Consider the following 19,435-nt stretch of genomic DNA (forward strand, 5'->3'; position numbering starts at 1 on the left):
GGGGAATGGCGGAAGATGGCACAGGAAGGGGGTGCCACGAGAGGGGAACGGTGGAAGATGGCACAGGAGAGGGGTGCCACAAGAGGGGAACGGCGGAAGATGGCACAGGAAGGGGGTGCCACGAGAGGGGAATGGCGGAAGATGGCACAGGAGGGGGGTACCACGAGAGGGGAACGGCGGAAGATGGCACAGGAGGGGGGTGCCACAAGGGGGGAATGGTGGAAGATGGCACAGAAGGGGGGGCCACAAGGGGGGAATGTCAGTAGATGGCACAGGAGGGGGGGCCACAAGGGGGGAACGGCGGGGGATGATGTCAGAGAAGGACAGTGCATGAAAACAAATGAGTGGAACAGTGCAAGATGACCTAAGTGGGGGACAGTTCGCAGCAGTACAGGAGGGGGGCAGCAATGAGAAAAGACTGACTGCTGTAAAAGCAATGCTGCTCTTTGCCATGATTTTCACATCACCTGCTCTAAGATGTAAAAGATACTGCTGCCCACTGATCGAGCTGAATCAGCACTCTGTTTGGTCAGCCGTCTGTCTATAACTACACCCTGGCAGTGGTGCTTATTTCAGTTAAGGATGCAATGCCATTAAAATATCTTACATGACATGATTCACTAGGAGATACTCCTAAAAATTGAATAATCAAGCAGATATGCTGGCTATTTGCCATTATCTGCTGCTCCCCAATAACCAAATGCCCTCTACCACCTGCTACCCCATCATGCTGTGTCCTCGTTTCCAACTGCAATTCGCAGTGCTTCTAAAACCCAGAGCGTGCAGGTTGTGTTCAGCTGCACGCGGAGCGGAGCGTGTTCGGCTCTGTGCAGAGCGTGTTCAGCAAGTCTCCGATAGAACACGATGCTGATTGAAATCGCCACGTCATAGGAGCAGGGCGGCATTATTAAAGCTACAAGAAAAGGTCAACGAAGAGCTGGCAGCTGTCAGAGCCATGGGTGCTGATTAAAGGCCTGTCACACAGTGGGGGCGTCACCCTCGGCCAGTGACACGAGCGTCTGAGGATGATGCCACCGCGGCTGTACCTCGCTTTCTCCAACAGCCGCGGCTCCTTGACCAGCACCTCTGTCGCGTAACCCAGCTCCCAGACACACCATGGCTGACACATGGATGCCAGTGACATCTACTCGGTTTGAAACATTAATGGCAGTTTCCCTAACCTTCCCTCCTCAGCCGTCTCCATCGTGAAAGAGCAGACAGTTCTTTCTTTTTGTAAATATGGAATCATACTTTGATATTTCCACAGTAAAAGCAAAATATGATTCTATAATTTACAGTGCATTTACATTGCGATATTTTGCATTTTATGTTAGATAATTCAGATTACTTAGCAGGCCCCTGTGAGGGAGCTGTCAGCATGGCTTGGTTAGGGTCAGGATTAGCATGGCCATGAGAGGGTCACCTTTGCATAGTCCTCTGAGAGTCAGGGTTAGCATGGTCCTCTGAGGGTCAAGGTTAGCATGGTCCTCTGATGGTCAGGGTTAGCATGACCCTGTGAGGGTCAAGGTTAGCATGGCTTCAACAGAGTCAGGATAAGGTTCTGTGAGGGCCAGGATTAGCATGGTCCTGTGAGGGCCAGGATGCACATAACCCTGTGAGGGTCAGCGCTCTGGTGAGGAAGCCGTCCGCATGCTCTGGTGCGGGAGCTGTCAGCATTACACACCCGTGCCAAGCCAGCAGATGAACTCAGAGAGACCTCAGGTTGACAGCAGCTCAGCTACATGGTAGCTGCCCTTGCCTGAGGATATGGTGACCTGAAGGTCCCTCTCATTCCAGCTCTCAGAAAAGGTTCAATAAGTCCATGCTATGTGGACAAAGCGTGCTTCAGGAACTTACCCCCGACTTCTCATCGAAAATCTTGATCCCACCGAAGGAAACGGTCAAGAAGACTTTCTGCTTATGTTCTCCTTTTGAGCGGGCGGCAGCAGCGATTCCCTGGGGGCGATTAAAGGAAAAGCAAGAAGAGAAACATCATCGCCTTATCCTGTTAATCCGTAGGCGTGGAGGTACCAGGTGAACTCTAATACAGTCAATATGCAGCCCGCGGTTTCTCTCTGCCACGGAACAGATGTCGTTGTCAATCATGATGGGCAGACAGATGAACCGCTGCTGACCAGTGTTAAAGCAACCCAGAGTACTGCACCAGGTCTTCTTTTCAGATAGACATGGGCCTTGACTTCCAAGGGGCTGCCCCCCTACAACTACTGCTGCCACTGTCCCATACTAACATATCAAGCCATCTTGATCCAAGACACCCCGTTCATGTTAACATTGTGTACAATTACAGAGCCTTTGAATTCCCATCCAAACACCATGACGGATTTCTACAAGCTGTCTGGAATGAATCGAGTTTCTCTACCAAGAAAACTACCTACTTTTAGGGCTTGGAACAGGTAGATGAGAGGAGAAGTGAAACAGTTATCCGTTCCTATCAACTGGCAATCCCCAGCTCCTGCGAATTGATCGTACTAAGCTTCAAAGGTCGATCAATGCCAATCCCAGACTCTCAGACAATGGGATGCGAATATCGATTGAACCATTTCTCTTGATGTGACCATACGTGGCAGCTGGGGGTGGTTCATTTGTGCTCCTCCTCTACCATCACAAGTCTTGGAATTTGGGATGGACACAATGGATGCTCTTACAAATTTCAGGTGGCATCTCGAATGTGTAAAGGGGTCAATCGAGTCTGCTCCCCCCCTCAGTCAACACAGGTCAAGGATGCAGGGAAGACTGAGATTAGTAATAATAATTCCGAAACACTGGTTTACTGATTAGTAAAGGTTCTGTTGAATATGAAAATGGATTTACTGACAAGGTGACTGATGTAAACAGGCTTGATCAATCGTCTCCAGGACCCACACAATCACAATTAAGCACCATGCAAATGCCCCCCATTCTGCAATCCTCTAGAGAGAGAACAGAGAGCACTGAAGTGGTCCCCATGCCCCCCCCCCCCTCCCCCTCACGCCACCCCACAGAGCTACAGTCATGCCTCAGTTACATATGGTGAGCTCATGGGATTTTTACTTATACAAAAATGTTCAGAGGGCAGAAAAAAAATACTGGATCAGAGAAATAGCCAATTAGATTGTAGAGGAGGGGGGTCCAAGCTACTAGAGGACGCTAGACCAACCAATTAGAAGTCTTACTCCCGCCTCCTCTAGTTGCATGGACCCACCTACTCTACGATCCGATTGGTTATCTCTCTGAACCAATCATTTTTTTGTTCTACGCTCAGAACATTTTCATGTAAGTTAAAACTCCCACTAGCTTATGATGTCTGCAGCTCTAATATCATTCCCTGACTCATGCTGGGAGATGCTCAACAAAGGCTCACCTTCATCTTCATCATGGAGTCTTGGCACAGCTTGTCCCCCCTCGCGGCCGTGACCTCATCAATGCCGATCAGCTTGGCTTTGTAACGCACTCCATCCCCCTTGAAGCGTTTAATCAGCCCGGCTTCGCTGCGATCCTGACCTGCGGATGCCAGGGGGTAATGCGTGTCAGGCCAGAGGTCACCCCCCCCTCCCCTTACTCTGCAGCCAAAGCTGCGGTTAACAAGCTCCCGCACAATCGATACATGCAAGCCAGTCTCTGGCAGAAACAGTGCATTTGCATGGAGAAGAATCACTATAACAGACAGGTGATATTAGCAGAGCAGCTCATCAAACCCGAAGCAAAAAAAAAGACACATTCAGCATAAGTACAGTGCAGATCGATGTTTGAAATAAAAGCTAAATAAATTCACTCAGTCTAACGCTGCTTTAAACTGACTGCCACTCACTCACCCTGCCTGCCTGATTGAATCTGATCAGTCGAAGTGAATTTTTCAGACATAAGGACCTGTCTGAGCCAGACAGCTCTGCGGCAGCAAATCTTATGCCACAACCTTATAGGACATTGTAGCTTATGGTGTTCTCAGCCACAGGTCCTGAATGAGGAAAATCACATAAACATTTATAGGTAACATAACTAGAAGCCATATTTTAACAGACACCCCACCATTTTAAAAAAGAAACTAACAAAAAAATAATCTTTTGACCAGAGAGAGTCCTGAGTTGGAGCCATAAAGCTGCAGGACACAGGAATTAGTCATTTGGACAGGTTCAGCAAATAGCATTTAGCAGCCCTCAGAGGCTGTCAGAACAGGCAGTCCCTGTCCACTAATACTCTTTGATCTGCAATCTGCAGCCTCCCTCCTAATTCAAGAGGCAAAGGGATTACATATTTCTTAGACACTGGTCCAAGGGAATGGGAGGTCATGTGATTGAAAGGTAACATGACCAACAGGCCACTGGTGGTTCCAAAGCTGACAACACAGCCCAGAGGTCGCAGATAAACTCCCCTCTGGCGATTCTGCACTTCAGTATTTATATCAGGACAAAGAGGATTTTGGAGCATCTCAGCAATCAGACCACCTTGCACTGTATTTTGACGGTGAATCAGGGCACTGGGTCTCCAGATGTGCGACAGGGTTATGTCATACGTACTGTAATAAGGTGACACTGTTGTGTCACTGAGGATCAAGAGCTGCGCTGATGATCGTATCCCCTCTTTAATGCACAATCAGAGGAGGCAAGACTTTACAAAATAAGGACAAGTACACTGAGGGAGGGAACGTCTAAGGTAGTGACGTAGAAATTGGATGGGGGGGGGGGGGGATTGGATAAATGGAAGGATGCACTGAAACAGAGGACTCTTTATACCGGCGCATTAGGGTAACATTGCAGTTAATGCGACCCGCTGCTGTGCTACCCGGCACCAATCTGGAGTCATAGGAGGATGACAGCTGGCCGGTAGCTCAGGGCGTCACATGAAAGGAAGGCCCGCCCCCTCCCTCGTGGCGCACGGCCAGGGACCCACCACTCCCTCCCAAGACACAGCCATATCGAGCGGCACAGACATGGGCAGGGGCGTGCCAACCAGACGGGATAGACAAGGACCTACCTGGCAGGCAGAGTCCATGATTAAACCACCTACTGTATGCTAACCGTCATCCCCCAGGTCCACCACCCACCATCTCGCACTACCAGCTCCCGGTTCCTCCACCAGCCCACATCCCCCGGCTCCCCCGTCATACCAGCGTTCCTCCTCGTGGAACTACAGCTACTAATCCAGAAGTGAACCAAGCTTCACCTCACTTCCATTCTGGGGTTTCTTGGTCACAAAACGTCCTTCAGGACAGGAAGGGAAGCAGGAAGACATAAGAAGGAGGTTGTTCAAATCAAACACCCCTTCACATACAAGCAAGATCTTCGAGAGGTTCGACCTGTCACACGATCCGGCACGGTCCAGCCTCACACACATACGGCACAGAATCATACGTGACCAGATGACCTTGGAAAGTGATGGCCGCAGAGGACGAAGGCTGTGAAAATTGTGGAAGAACTACAGGAAAATGAGGATTTCACTCTGTAACAGAGTTCTGCGATGTTGATTGCTGGCAGTTCATGTCAAATGTTTTCATACGCTTGCTCGAGGCAGGGTGGGAAGTGGGTGGCATTACGAGTTTAGCATCCAGGCCCTCAGAAGCATGATGCTGGGGGTATTACTCTCCCTGGTTGGTAGTCCGCTCACGAGCAGCTCTGAAAACCTCTGCAGACACTGCCTCACATCTTACCACTGTGCTGCCAAGACAGAGCACCATTGAGGCGTAACCACCGGCACCTCTGATGGCATCCCGATGGCCTATAAAGCCTGGGAGACGCTAAGCTAATTAGTGCCCCTTCCCAAGCAATCGTTATTCTGTAAGGGCCTGAAAGCAAATTCATGTGAAAGCAAGATACAGAGGAATAACAGTGCATTTCAATCAGTACGTTACAACGCGACAGCAAAAATGTGGGCAACTGTATCAGCTACACCATTAATAAGGTAAATACATGCTTAATATCAGACAAAAGGAAAATATAAAAAAAAAAACTAAATATGCCAAAAAAAAAAGAAAAGCTCTCAGATTTATACCTCATGGAATCCTCATCAACACAGAGACGGAGTCATAGAGGCCATCAGTAATTTGTTTGGCTGTAAAACGCACAAAAACAGAAATCTCATGCTCCTCTGGCTATGGGCATTTTATTTTCTTGTTTCCTGTTATAGGTCAGACCAACTGAGATCCTGCTAACGTGATGTTTGCTGGATTAAGGGATTCCGGTCTCACGTGAAGTTAAACCTCTGACTCATTCAGAAAGACCCAGAAAGACCCGGAAAGAGGAAGGCGGGGTATCTCTTTTCGGGGAATTTTTTTCTTTACCGAGAGGATTCGGGAGAGAGGCAAAGCAGAGCAGCGTAATCCTAACGCTCTCCACGTCCCACAGCTCTGACAGCAGTGTCATTATGGGGAAATCGGCGAAGGGCGAGACCCTCGGTAGGACAGCGTTGACAGCCTTCCACCACAGCGATGTGGTTCGGGGTGGGGAGGGCTGTGGCAGCATGGCAACGGAACACAGCGCGTCAAACAAGCCGAGTTAGGGTGGGGGGAGGGGGCGTACAGCATCATGGTTACGCAACGCAGTGCGTTAAACATATTATGTAGGAGGGCAGCATGGCGATGTAACACAGCACGCTAAACATGTTGTGTTGGGGCAGCATGGTGACGTAACACAGCACGCTAAACATGTTGTGTTGGGGGCAGCGTGGCAACATAACGCAGCACGCTAAACATGTTGTGTTGGGGGCAGCATGCCGATGTAACACAGCACGCTAAACATGTTGTGTTGGGGCAGCATGCCGATGTAACACAGTGCGTTAAACATGTTGTGTTGGGGCAGCATGCCGATGTAACACAGTGCGTTAAACATGTTGTGTTGGGGCAGCATGCCGATGTAACACAGTGCGTTAAACATGTTGTGTTGGGGCAGCATATCGATGTAACACAGTGCGTTAAACATGTTGTGTTGGGGCAGCATGCCGATGTAACACAGTGCGTTAAACATGTTGTGTTGGGGCAGCATGGTGACGTAACACAAGACACTCGGTGAGCATTCAGGTGAGGTTCTTTCTGATAAAATAGTTGTATTTTTTCTTTCCACGCTCACAGCTTCATGACTGTCAGCTGAGCGGATCCTCACGCTCTAACATAGCGGCCAGACCTGCCTTTAAGCGGAAGCCCACTTGTGACTTCAGGAGGGAAAGCTGCCCATGTTGCCCCTGCACACACTTCCCATTCGCCGGACCGAGCTCAGGAACGAGCTCCACTGCCATGCGTGCCCCCACCCCCGCTGGATGTTCACGCGTGATCAACTCGCCGCTCACCTGCCACAGTCCGCGCCTGACACGCTGTTTATCTGGAGTGCGGCGGATTCCGGGCCGATATCAACGCGGGCGACTCGCATCTTTGTTTTCCATTGTTCTTTAATTAGAATACGGTAATTAAGACACCATAGGGGCCAAATCTGAGAGATTAACGTGTAATAAGCACTAGCGTTTGAGGTCACAGATGGGTGGTTCATTAGGCTGTGCGGGATTACGGAACCTCATCTGCAGTTCACAATTAGAGGAAAACTCAGGCGTTCCATTCCAGTGAGCAACTTTCACCAAGTTTGTAGATGTCAACAATCTAAATGGAAAATATGAATCCATGCAAGATGTACGTTAATTCAGAATATCTTTCAAACCAAAAATGATTCATCGTCATCAAATAAGTATATTTGTATCTAATTGAGTACTACTAAAAAGGGCAACGATGTGCTCGATCTGAGCCTCTGCTGACCTCTGACTTCTAAGTCACCAGTAATTCAGTCACCTCCTCTTGAATTTAATGTCCATTCCAGCAACTGAATTTGCTCTCCACAAATAACAAACCAAATACGCCGAGCAGGACTGACTCCAGTGACAACAGGAGAGACAATACAGATAGTGTGGTGGTCAGACTGCTCACCGGCACCTCACTGCTCACTGCTCACTGGCACCTTAAAAGGGTAGAAATACGAAACAGTGACAGCGGGCCTATCCCAACACCGCCCCCTATCTCAGAATCCGTGAATAACTTCTGACCAAGCCTAGCTGGTTCCTCCCTTCAGGACACGCTGGGCTCTACATGGGAGAATATCAGCTTATTTCAGCCATTTTCATCTTCGGAGCAGAGACGCGTGACCTTTTGAGGAGAGGCATAAACAGTCACTTAAAAGAGCCTCTTTTGTAACACCATCTTCATCAAAGAAACAGCCATTCGAAAATTAAATCATCTTTGATATTAGTGAGAGACACATCCATTTGGCAATAATAATATTCCAAATGTTGTGCAGAAATCAAAATTGATACAATTTCCCGTTTCGTGTTTTACGTGCCGAAAGTGCACTTTTATTATCTGTTTGAAATTGAAATTACAGGCGTATGCTACATACAGACGTTCCAATCAACGAGGACGCCGCATACGACGCTGACCCCATAAGATTATGCAGTAATGAAGCTGAAAAATTCCTAAGGCCTAGTGACCTTGTACCCATCAAAAGATCGGAGCACAATGCATAACTCGTGTGTTTGTGGTGTAAACAAACTTCTCTGAACTGCCAGTCATATAAAAGCACAGCACATACAATTATGGACAGGACATAATACTTGATAATGACAATAAACTACTAAGTTACTGCATTATGCATTTACTATACTGTACCTTTTAATATTATGTAGGCTATACTATATAGCCTAGGTGTGTAGTAGGCTATACGTCTAGGTTTGTGTAAGTACACTCTACGGTGTTCGCATAACAACGAAATCACTTAACGATGCATTTCTCAGAATCGTTAAGCAACACATGCATTGAATTGCGTCTCAAACAGGTTGCGATCCTAATCGTTTGACAGAGACACTCGCTACCTCACCTTTGACGGAGCGTTGGTGACAGCAGCGGGCCCCTTACGTTGGAGGGGAGCTGCGGCGTAGCACAGCACCGGCTGCAGAAGGGATTACGCACGGCGGCTTCCCTCCACGCCCAGGTGTTTGTCGAGAGGTGACAGGCATAGACGCCGTGCACCGGCCTTCATGATGTGCTAATCTGCACGTGTCTGGAGAATCCCCACCCCGTGTGCCGGGGGTTCTACGTTGAGGCCACACCGGGCATCCCCTGGATCCCACCGCGGACAAAACCCTCTCCGCCTTTCTCTGGTGCCCTCCTTCAGGGTTATGAGCGCGAGAGACGGGAGCAGACGTCTGGCAGCTGCTGTGACGCCGAATGCCTAATCCTTAACAACTTTCTCGCCCGACATAGATGAGGCCAGATGACGGCGTGAAGCTAATCCAGCGAGCGCCCACGCTCGGTCTGCTCCGGGTGCTTCGACAGTCAATCTGTAGTGCCGGGGAGGGGGGCTGGTCGTCAATCAGGAATAAGGAAAATGAAAAACAACGAACAAGAACGAGCGATGTGGCAAAGTATGGAACCTACATTCCTCTATTTAGCGAGCTGAGCCCAGATTCTCATTCTAACTAATTTTAACATTTTGCAAAACATCCACATAGAGGCATGGATTGTGTATGTGCATGAATAGATCATGCCCAGGATTTTGTACCTGACGCTGTCCTCCTCGGTCAGGTAACAACAGCGTGGAGGTGTGTGACGCAAGGCAGGGAAACCCCCCCAGCTATACCGTGTTTATACCTCTCAGGGAAGAGACCACCAACCTCCCCCCATACTTTTACCAGCTGCCCTTGAAGAACACGCGCCGGCTGAATTATTCATACACGCGTTTTGTTTATTTGTTTGTTCTGTGTATCATCTTCCTATCCTCAGTTTACATGCATTTTCCTCGGGCCAATTGTTACAAGAACCTTCCCCCAGCACCAACACCATTGCCTCGCCCGACGCCCACACCTCAACCCCCCCACACCGGCACCTTTATCCCGCAACCTCCCACCAGGCACCCTTACCCATCCCCACACCAACGCCCTCACCTGGACCCCCCCACACCTCGGCATACAGTTCATCATGAATGATCTTGATTTTCTCAGGAGTGAGTATTAAAGCCAGGAACCTTTAACGGCGCCATACTTTAGCATATCAGCATTAACTAGCAATGGCTCATTGACTCTAATGCTTTGAACCTGCGACAGTGGGCTGCTGTGCCTTTTCTATGGCTTCCTGATCCTGTGGGGGGGGTTTGGGGCAGCTGGAAATCACACAGGAGGGCAGCAAGACAGCAAATAAGGGCAAACGAAGGCCCGCGGGGAGGCTGTGGTGCAAACACCCTGCAGACACACCTCCCAAAATCGGTTACACATAGGAAGAGGGGAACTTAACTCTGCGTGCTTTATTGTGGCAAATTAATAGCCCGTGTTGCACAGGGGCCTTTTAAATGCGCTCAACTGTGGTTTATTAACGGGGGGAGGAAAGCCTGCAAGTACATTAACCCAGCCGGGATTTTTTAATGAGACACTTGATGTAAAATTGGACGCTGACGCAAACCTGATGATGACTGACTTGGAGCGTCACCGTTTTACCGTTGTCCGAGGGTGCAGAAGTGATTACTGCCCATGGACTTTGCTGATGGACAGCAGATCTTGATGCAAGGCCCGTAGATGCAGGCATGCCATATAAACAGAGCGCAGACCTGTTTGGTGGCCAGAACACGTCCCTGAGAAATGGAAGGTGGTTTGGGTCAGCGCCCGCCTGGAGGGGTAGTACCAGGTGAGGTCAGGTGACCATCTCTCTCTGCCCTGATACATGTCACCGATTCCACCTTCCTGCTGTTTATTCATATGTGTATTTTTTCAGCCACCCCAGAACTAGGTAAGTTAGGTACAAGTGCAGCTAGGCTGAGCGTCCAGTAAGTGACCGGAAACAAGTGCAAGTTAGTCTTGGGCTCAAGAGCCATGCAAACGCTGTTAGGGCACCAGGAAAGCTCTGCAAAAACAAGAGAATCGAGGGAGAACTAAGTGTGAAGAAGCAGGCGTCCAGAAGCAGTACCCTGTAACTCTTGAAAATATTCCATTCACTGAATTTCGTCGTTATCTACCGCTTCCAGGATTTCACCGTGATTCGTGTAAATTCACTAATCGATTCAGAAGGCGTCTCAGCATTAGTAAAAAAAAAGGCAGAAACATCCTTACGAAGGTGCACAGAGGACAAAAAAAATGGGAAAGCGCACACTGATTTATCATTTATCAGTAACCACGAGGTGTCGGTGATAATCAGGGGCTCCTGCGTGAGCTGCCACAAATGTGGCGTCACCCGGGGAAAGTGGCCTTCCAGGACCCTGCGAGGGCCTCTACAGCCACGCCTGGCCCACACCGGCTCTTATTATGCCTGCCATTGATAACTGGTACATATTCATGCACACATGACAATCTGATGAAAATGGGAAGCCCCCCGTTTCTCAGAAGGCTGAGATGGGGGAGGGGCAGGCTGCCCCCAGCACCAGCTAATCCATCCCTTTCGGAGAGCACCACAGGATAACAATGAGAGAGTTAACCGCGACAAAGGCTTTTTGGTCTTTTGTCATGGCAGATGTCAGGACAGACGACAGGATACGGACCAAGGAGACGGCAGCACTACCGGATTCGGACGTGGGCGGATCTTACAGACAGTACGGCGGGCATAGGTCAGGTCTCCAGTGCTTAAGGCACCAGATGCGTGTGCAGGAGGCACCTGGGAGAGCAGAAACAAAGGAGACATGCCTGAATAATAGAGCCTGAGAAAAGTACTTACAGCAAGTCCCCTGCGTAATTGGGCTCCGGGTGAGACCTAATAAATAATGCTGAATTATAAATGAAGGCTAAAGCATGTTTAAACAGGGACACTGATCACAGTGGACAAGGTCACATGACAAAGCCAACAAGACACACGCTGTTCCCAAGGGAGGGTGGGCGAGTTTTTGGCAAATTTAAACACGTAGTAGTAGGAATTTCGGTAGTAGGAACTGTTACGTTTTAAAAACTGAAAGATTACAGGCATTTCGTACTGTCATGGAAATGCAGCATCTACATCACATCATTAATATGTTAAATAATACCGTATTACATATGAATGATGCTCACCCCCCGCATTTAAATGAGCCCCATTTTATGAACCCTTGTGACTTCCTGCCCCCTGCCCCCTGTTCGGCATGAGGAGCTTGGCCTGGGGGTTTTGCTGGATATTTACCATATTCACCCCTCCACCATTATCATCCTTCTCACACAACCTAAGGACGGACACAATCGCCCACCTCCCTCCCCGTCCATCGCATCTCCTGCTTCAGACGGGGGGGGGGCTTGCTGGGGGCACTCAGACCTCAGACGATGCGCTTCCCTCACTCCTGACCTCAGGCCCGTCTCATGTTTCACAGCAAATTAAATCAAGTCCCCCCCTCCCTCCACCTCCCATGCGATCGATGCGAGGCTCCTGTACCAGCCAGGCCTCGCATTTCATCTTTAACTGACATTTCCTGCTTCGTTCAGTCAGCCTAGATTCCATTATATCCTTAACAATGTTGTTTCGACAAAAAAAGACTGATAAAAAGATTGAAATTCTGACTAGGTCCTGTAAATTTTATTTAAATGTTATTTGTACGTGACTGCCAGCTGAAGTATAATAATGCATTGTGAAGGAGAAATAGAAAATATGAGCTTTTAAAGATGGGTGATATGCAGAGCGGTATTATTGGCATGAAGAACAACAACCTTCACCCGTTACAATGGGGACTATCAGCCATCACCTGTTACGTCGGGGACCGTCAGCCTTCACCTGTTACAATGGAGACCGTCAGCCTTCACCTGTTACAATGGGGACCGTCAGCCTTCACCCGTTACGTCGGGGACCGTCAGCCTTCACCTGTTACAATGGGGACCGTCAGCCTTCACCTGTTACGTCGGGGACCGTCAGCCTTCACCTGTTACAATGGGGACCGTCAGCCTTCACCTGTTACGTCGGGGACCGTCAGCCTTCACCTGTTACAATGGGGACCGTCAGCCTTCACCTGTTACAATGGGGACCGTCAGCCTTCACCTGTTATAATGGGGACCATCAGCCTTCACCTGTTACAATGGGGACCGTCAGCCTTCACCTGTTACAATGGGGACCGTCAGCCTTCACCTGTTACAATGGGGACCGTCAGCCTTCACCTGTTATAATGGGGACCGTCAGCCTTCACCTGTTACAATGGGGACCGTCAGCCTTCACCTGTTACAATGGGGACCGTCAGCCTTCACCCGTTACGTCGGGGACCGTCAGCCTTCACCTGTTACAATGGGGACCGTCAGCCTTCACGTGTTACAATGGGGACCGTCAGCCTTCACCCGTTACAATGGGGACCGTCAGCCTTCACCCGTTACGTCGGGGACCGTCAGCCTTCACCCGTTACGTCGGGGACCGTCAGCCTTCACCTGTTACGTCGGGGACCGTCAGCCTTCACCTGTTATAATGGGGACCGTCAGCCTTCACCCGTTACGTCGGGGACCGTCAGCCTTCACCTGTTACAATGGGGACCGTCAGCCTTCACCCGTTACGTCGGGGACCGTCAGCCTTCACCTGTTACAATGGGGACCGTCAGCCTTCACCTGTTATAATGGGGACCGTCAGCCTTCACCCGTTACGTCGGGGACCGTCAGCCTTCACCTGTTACAATGGGGACCGTCAGCCTTCACCTGTTATAATGGGGACCGTCAGCCTTCACCTGTTACAATGGGGACCGTCAACCTTCACGTCGGGGACATTACAGTGCAGACCTGAATAGACCTTGAAAACCCCACACTGGCACAGCCATGAGTCAGCTCAGCCCCGCCCCCCCACACCTGCCAGGTCACGGTCGACCTGGGGCTTTTCCCCTATGGCCACCATGTTGTTCTGCATCCTTCTGTATATCACAGACTCCGGTAGAAACAACCTGTATAAACCGTGTGTACAGAAGCCGTCCTGCAAGGGAACTGAAGGTGGCGCCATGACTCATGGGCAGGCATGTAAAGAGAATCTGAATGCCTCCATCGAGGAACATCAGACAGTCAACCGTCTGGCAAGACAGAACAGCAGACAGACGCTATTTCATTTTTAAGAATTATCCCATAAAACCCCCTCAGGGTGGCGGGGTGGGGGGTCAAGAAAAATCCTCCACCCTAAGCAGCATACTCACACCTCCTGGTGCACCTTGAGTTTTGGCGCCGCCCTGCTGCTGGGGCGTGGGGGAGAGCATTAACACACCGGCGTGTTATCTCGCCTCCACATGCACGCGGCCGTTTCCTATTAAGCCATGGTTATTAATCATGGATTTGCAGCACAGTCCGGGCGACACTGATGTTAAATTGCTGGGCTGTGGGGGTCGTGCATCACGCCCCACCGTACCTCTCCGTCTTTCACCTCACCCTCCTCCCTCCTTCCCTGCACGGAGCAGTCTGACGCTCCGGCCAGACGGCTTTATTTATTTATAAGCCCCACGCCGTTCGGCGGCGCGCTCCGCTCTAAAGGTGTGATGCATCTCCAAGTCCTCCTTTTCACTGGATTAACAAGCCCAGGAGCAGCGAAGCTCCCTCTGGTCTCTCAGCTCACTCTGAGAGCACGGCTCACACAAACCCCCCCCCCCCCCCCCCCCCACTCGCCCAGGCCTGCACAAAGACCTGCCCGGCACAAAAAAGACAGAACTGTGGATTATATTTTGATTTTCATTTCAAAAATCATATTTCTAAAGAAGCCCCCCAATATCAAGTAGGCTTTAATAACATATTGCCCACTTGCCAAACAGCTGAAGGACGGACCTCCTTAAAAGGTCCTCAGTGCTGCGGTTCACCACCCAGCCCCCCCCAGCAGCACCCCACCTCCCCACACATGTCTGGGACCCTCAAACCCCGCCCTGCCCCATCATCCTCTCCACTTCCAGACCCTCACAGTGCTTTCTCCCACCCCTCCCAACCCCATCCTGTCCCACTCTGCCCCGCAATGTGATACTGAAACGGGTATTTGATGTGCTTGGTCCCGACAGTAAATCTGGCACCAGCTGAAGTGAACAAACCCTCAGGATCCACTAGCACCCCGGGTCAAAGGGCCATCTGTCGCCGGCCGGCCGCCTCCCCAGCCGACTCTCAGCACTGTACCCCCCACTGCCGCCCCAGCCAGCCCCACTGATTTAGGATGCACTCTGTAACACTAAACGCAAGCTGCCTCATTATCCGAGACATTCCTCCATGAGGCTCTAGAAAGCTGTAGAAAGACCCAGCGCCTTTCACAATGAAATCTGGACGTGTGAAGCTGATTGGCACAGACCACAACACGCCACCCCCAGCTTTGAGCAACGGGTGGCCATTAGAGGAAGGAAATCCATGGGATTAGAGTGTTAAGGACAGAAAGGCCAACTAGTATGAAGCAACAACTTACTTTCTGACTGCAAATTTTAGGAATTTGCACATTGTGCACAACCTCGACAGGGCAAGGAAGACAAAGTCTTCTCTTATTTTCCTGGTTCTGGGACACAACACAATGTTTGGGGAACATAAAGAGGGCAAATCTGTTGCTGCCATCTGCTTCCTTCACTGCATGCGTGCTAATCACATTTACACACGTTTTAAATCAAGGCAGTTAATTATTGCAGCCGAGCCGAGCTTGGGACCATCCAAGAGCATAAAGGATAATCATCGTACCAATTACAGGACTCTTGTATACGAAACAACAGTAAACAAAATTAGAGATCTAATCTGATTAAACTGGCACTAATAAATATACAAGAAATAATGCATTTCAGCTATCCTTAAGTAAGGGTACCTCGGGACGACACTTGGAAACAAATGTCTATTCCAACGTGCTGATTTCTGATTAAACACACTCTGCAATAACTGTGAATCTCAGTGGATGACAAAGAGCGCAGACAGACGGCGGAGATGTTGCCAATCAGGACGTTGTTACTTGTGTCTCGGAGGCCCACTCAAATCCCTGGGAGGGGGAGCACAGGGGTACGGAAACAGAAACCTTACACTGATTAGTGTAACGTACATTCATACCGAATCACCCTGCATTCAACCGCCAACCTCCAAATCTATCAAGTCCTGTTTCTGAAGATCTGAGATACCCGGAAAACGACATGCGCCCCACCCCCCCCCCCACCCCCCCAGCTTGAACAGGAAGAAATCTGTATACTTTATGTCTGTTGCTCCACTGGTTAGGGAACTTAAAGCCAAATTATAGTCAAAACAAAGAGGTGTGATTCAAGTTGTTTGCAGAGACATTTTAAAACTATGGTGTCAGCCATGCAAATCAGAATGTTGTCTATCACTTTAATGTAAATATCATAAACAGACGTACGATTACATGGAGAAAATCTATAAGTGTCATATTGAAATAACTTATATTAGAGCATATTTAAAAAGTGTAAATCGTGTTCTATCCCTCAGTAGCCAACTAACATAATTGTTCAGTACATGTTGAAGACGGAATGAAGTTTGCAGCAAAGAATGAATCCTTAAACTGATTAGCATTCAAGTTTTATAACATGCAACGATTCAATGCACACTGCGCACTTACAGTATCTATATGTAAAGAGTTATATAGATGAGCCAAACATAACCATCTATTTTAAAATAATTTTCTGTATATTTCTCTGTATATACTGGGTACTTTTCATTTTTTGGCAAATTGCTACCGGAGAGCAACAGTTGCTATGGAGATGAGAGTCACTAAGGCTGTCAAAAAATAACTCCAACAAGCTGTAAGGGACCTTCAGGCTAAATACAAATGTTCTGTTTCATGCTGGCCTCAAAATATACTGCATAAAATTTTAAATAAAACTATTAGCTGTTGCTGCTGCTTGGCAGACAGGTAGCAAACAGCAAACAGGAGATTAAAGCCTTCTTGCCATGCAGGGATACGGCCCAATTTTCCGTCACACTACATGCAAATCAACTAACAACCTCTAAAAAAATCATTAAAAACACATTTTTACATTTAAAGGCTTATGTTAACACCACTCTACTGTTTAAATGGAAAGACAAGGAGGGCAGCTTGAAATCTGATTTTGCGACAGAACTCAATGTCAATGAACCCAAACTAATATGCCCAGGCCCTATCATATGTTGAACATGCCTTCTAGAACAGTCTGTAAACACCAGGCGAATAAGTTGACACACACCATGCACCTGCCAAGTTAAACTAATTAAAGTACACCAGTAAACCCCATCATCATAGTTTCTGTGACAAAACAATACCATCGATGTCTTAACAATACAGAGATCCATTTGTGTGTTTACCAATTACGTAATTACACAGCCATTTCATGTATCAGGCACGCATTACTCAGCTGCTTTAGCTAAACTAATGAAAATGATATTAATTAATCTGCTATCCAGAGAGGGACTCAGTGTGCCTCTGTACTGCTGTTTAATGCCATTTAATATATATTTAATATGCTTCTGTTTAAAGCTTATTTAATATACTCACAATCATGTTTATTTACTGTGTGCAAACCTTGAAAGCAAACATTAAAAAAGATGTCTCACCGGAAAAACATAGATGATGTTAAGGAAGCTTCTTGCCCAAGTGCATTTGTTAATGATGAGAATTTAATACTGGACTGATAACATCTCACTGCGTGACCGCACACTGGGTATATGAAACCAAGGTCACGCTTTCAGAGGGACCAGAACGGTGTGGCGAGCTGGCCTCTGAGAAGGATCCCCACCCTGACCCCTAGAGCACAGTCAGAGGACGAGCACCTCACTTCTGAAGAGCCGTCTTCCCGGCACCAGAGCGCGACGAGGAAGCAGGACGGGGGACCGTGTTTGATCCCAGAGCACAAAGACAGGAAGTGCTTCAGCAGCACAGGGTTTGGATAGGCAGCAACAGGAGACGCACTGAAGCTCGTAACCAGGTCATCCAAATCCCCCCCCCCCCCCCCCACTTGCTGCACCAGAGCAGTTTATCTCGGTGAGCAGCAGCGGTGCGCCGCTCCCGCCTGGCAGCGCTCTCAGCTTTATCTAAAGGCCCCTTCTCCCTGCTGCGGACCCGCGGCGGCGTCCGTGCTTCCGAGCGCGGATTCGGGAACGCCGCGCCGATCCGCAGGGCTGCCCGGCGCGTTTCATGCCCATTGTTGTTGGATTTGCACATCGGCGCTGACTCATGGCTCCACACAGCGTGGAAGAGAGGATTTTAGAAGCCACACATTTAAAAGCATTAAAATCTCCGCAAATGCTTCTAAAGATATAATCACCCACATGCCACCTTGTTTATTTAACAACAGATACATATTCTTTTGTGATAATGCAACCTATATAAGTAATAATAATAATAATAATAATAATAATAATAATAATAATAATAAAAGCAACAACCACAACAGTGAGCTTGTCAACGATGGGTAGTGATTTGCTAAAGGGCACATGGGCATGTGACTATTCTACCTAAGTAGAGTTTGAACCGACGACCTTCTGATCATAGGCACAGATCCACTGAAGCACACACTGTCCACAAAATGCAAACCTAAAAGCAAACCTGTGGAAGGTTTTCTGTTAAAAATGTTTAGAAAGAATTATGATCTATAATTATCATATTAGTCTATAAGCATTCTTCCAAAAGGACAGAAATTAGTGTAGAAAATACAGGGACTCACAGTGAGGACAGATTACTGTCCACAAGGGGGACTCACAGGAGAAGTCACAGAGAAGACAGACCACTAGTTATGAGGGGGACAGGAGCACTCACGGGGTGGGAAGACAACTGTCCACAGGGGGAACCCACAGGGAGGACAGAACACTGTCCACAGGGAGATACAGAGGGATTCACGGGGAGGGCAGGCCACTGTCTACAGAGGGACGCAGAGGAGAGGGATTCACAGGGAGGGCAGACCATTGTACACAGGGGGACATGGAGGGACTCACGGGGAGGGCAGACCATTGTACACAGGGGGACACAGAGGGATTCACAGGGAGGGCAGACCACTGTCCACAGGGCAACAGGAAGGGATTCACAAGGAGGGCAGACCATTGTACACAGGGGGACATGGAGGGACTCACGGGGAGGGCAGACCATTGTACACAGGGGGACACAGAGGGATTCACAGGGAGGGCAGACCACTGTCCACAGGGCAACAGGAAGGGATTCACAAGGAGGGCAGACCATTGTACACAGGGGGACATGGAGGGACTCACGGGGAGGGCAGACCATTGTACACAGGGGGACACAGAGGGATTCACTGGGAGGGCAGACCACTGTCCACAGGGCAACAGGAAGGGATTCACAAGGAGGGCAGACCATTGTCCACGGGGGGGGGGGGGGGGGACACAGGGGGATTCAGCAGAGCAGATCACTGTCCTCAGCAACCTACATTTTCACAGTTTGACAATTGTGGAAATGTAACAAATAGGACACAAAACTCAAAAGATAAATCATTGATAAAACAGACAAGATGGCAGATTTGGAACGCCACCCCATTACTCTAGCATGCAATATTAATGACGATGAGAAACAGGCCTCTGATTCTTCGCTGCTTTCATTTACTGTGCGCTGTCTGGTGAGTCAGCCATGACAGAG

The 19,435-nt window shown here is 49.0% G+C and overlaps 1 protein-coding gene across 4 annotated transcripts in view; it reads right to left on the minus strand.

Annotated features, from left to right (window-relative positions):
- The window catches only part of LOC125708317 (disabled homolog 1-like), a 93,322-nt gene that overhangs the window by 29,200 nt on the left and 44,687 nt on the right, over nt 1–19,435 (minus strand). For all 4 annotated transcript variants that reach the window (XM_048975764.1, XM_048975766.1, XM_048975765.1 and 1 more), the window contains 2 exons: nt 3,362–3,501; nt 1,858–1,956 (listed from right to left, as the gene is read on the minus strand). In XM_048975764.1, the coding sequence (XP_048831721.1) occupies nt 1,858–1,956; nt 3,362–3,501 (239 nt within the window). The remainder of the gene's footprint in view (nt 1–1,857; nt 1,957–3,361; nt 3,502–19,435) is intronic.

The sequence above is a fragment of the Brienomyrus brachyistius genome, chromosome 15, assembly GCF_023856365.1.
Source record: "Brienomyrus brachyistius isolate T26 chromosome 15, BBRACH_0.4, whole genome shotgun sequence".
In the NCBI taxonomy this organism is placed as follows: Eukaryota; Metazoa; Chordata; class Actinopteri; order Osteoglossiformes; family Mormyridae; genus Brienomyrus; species Brienomyrus brachyistius.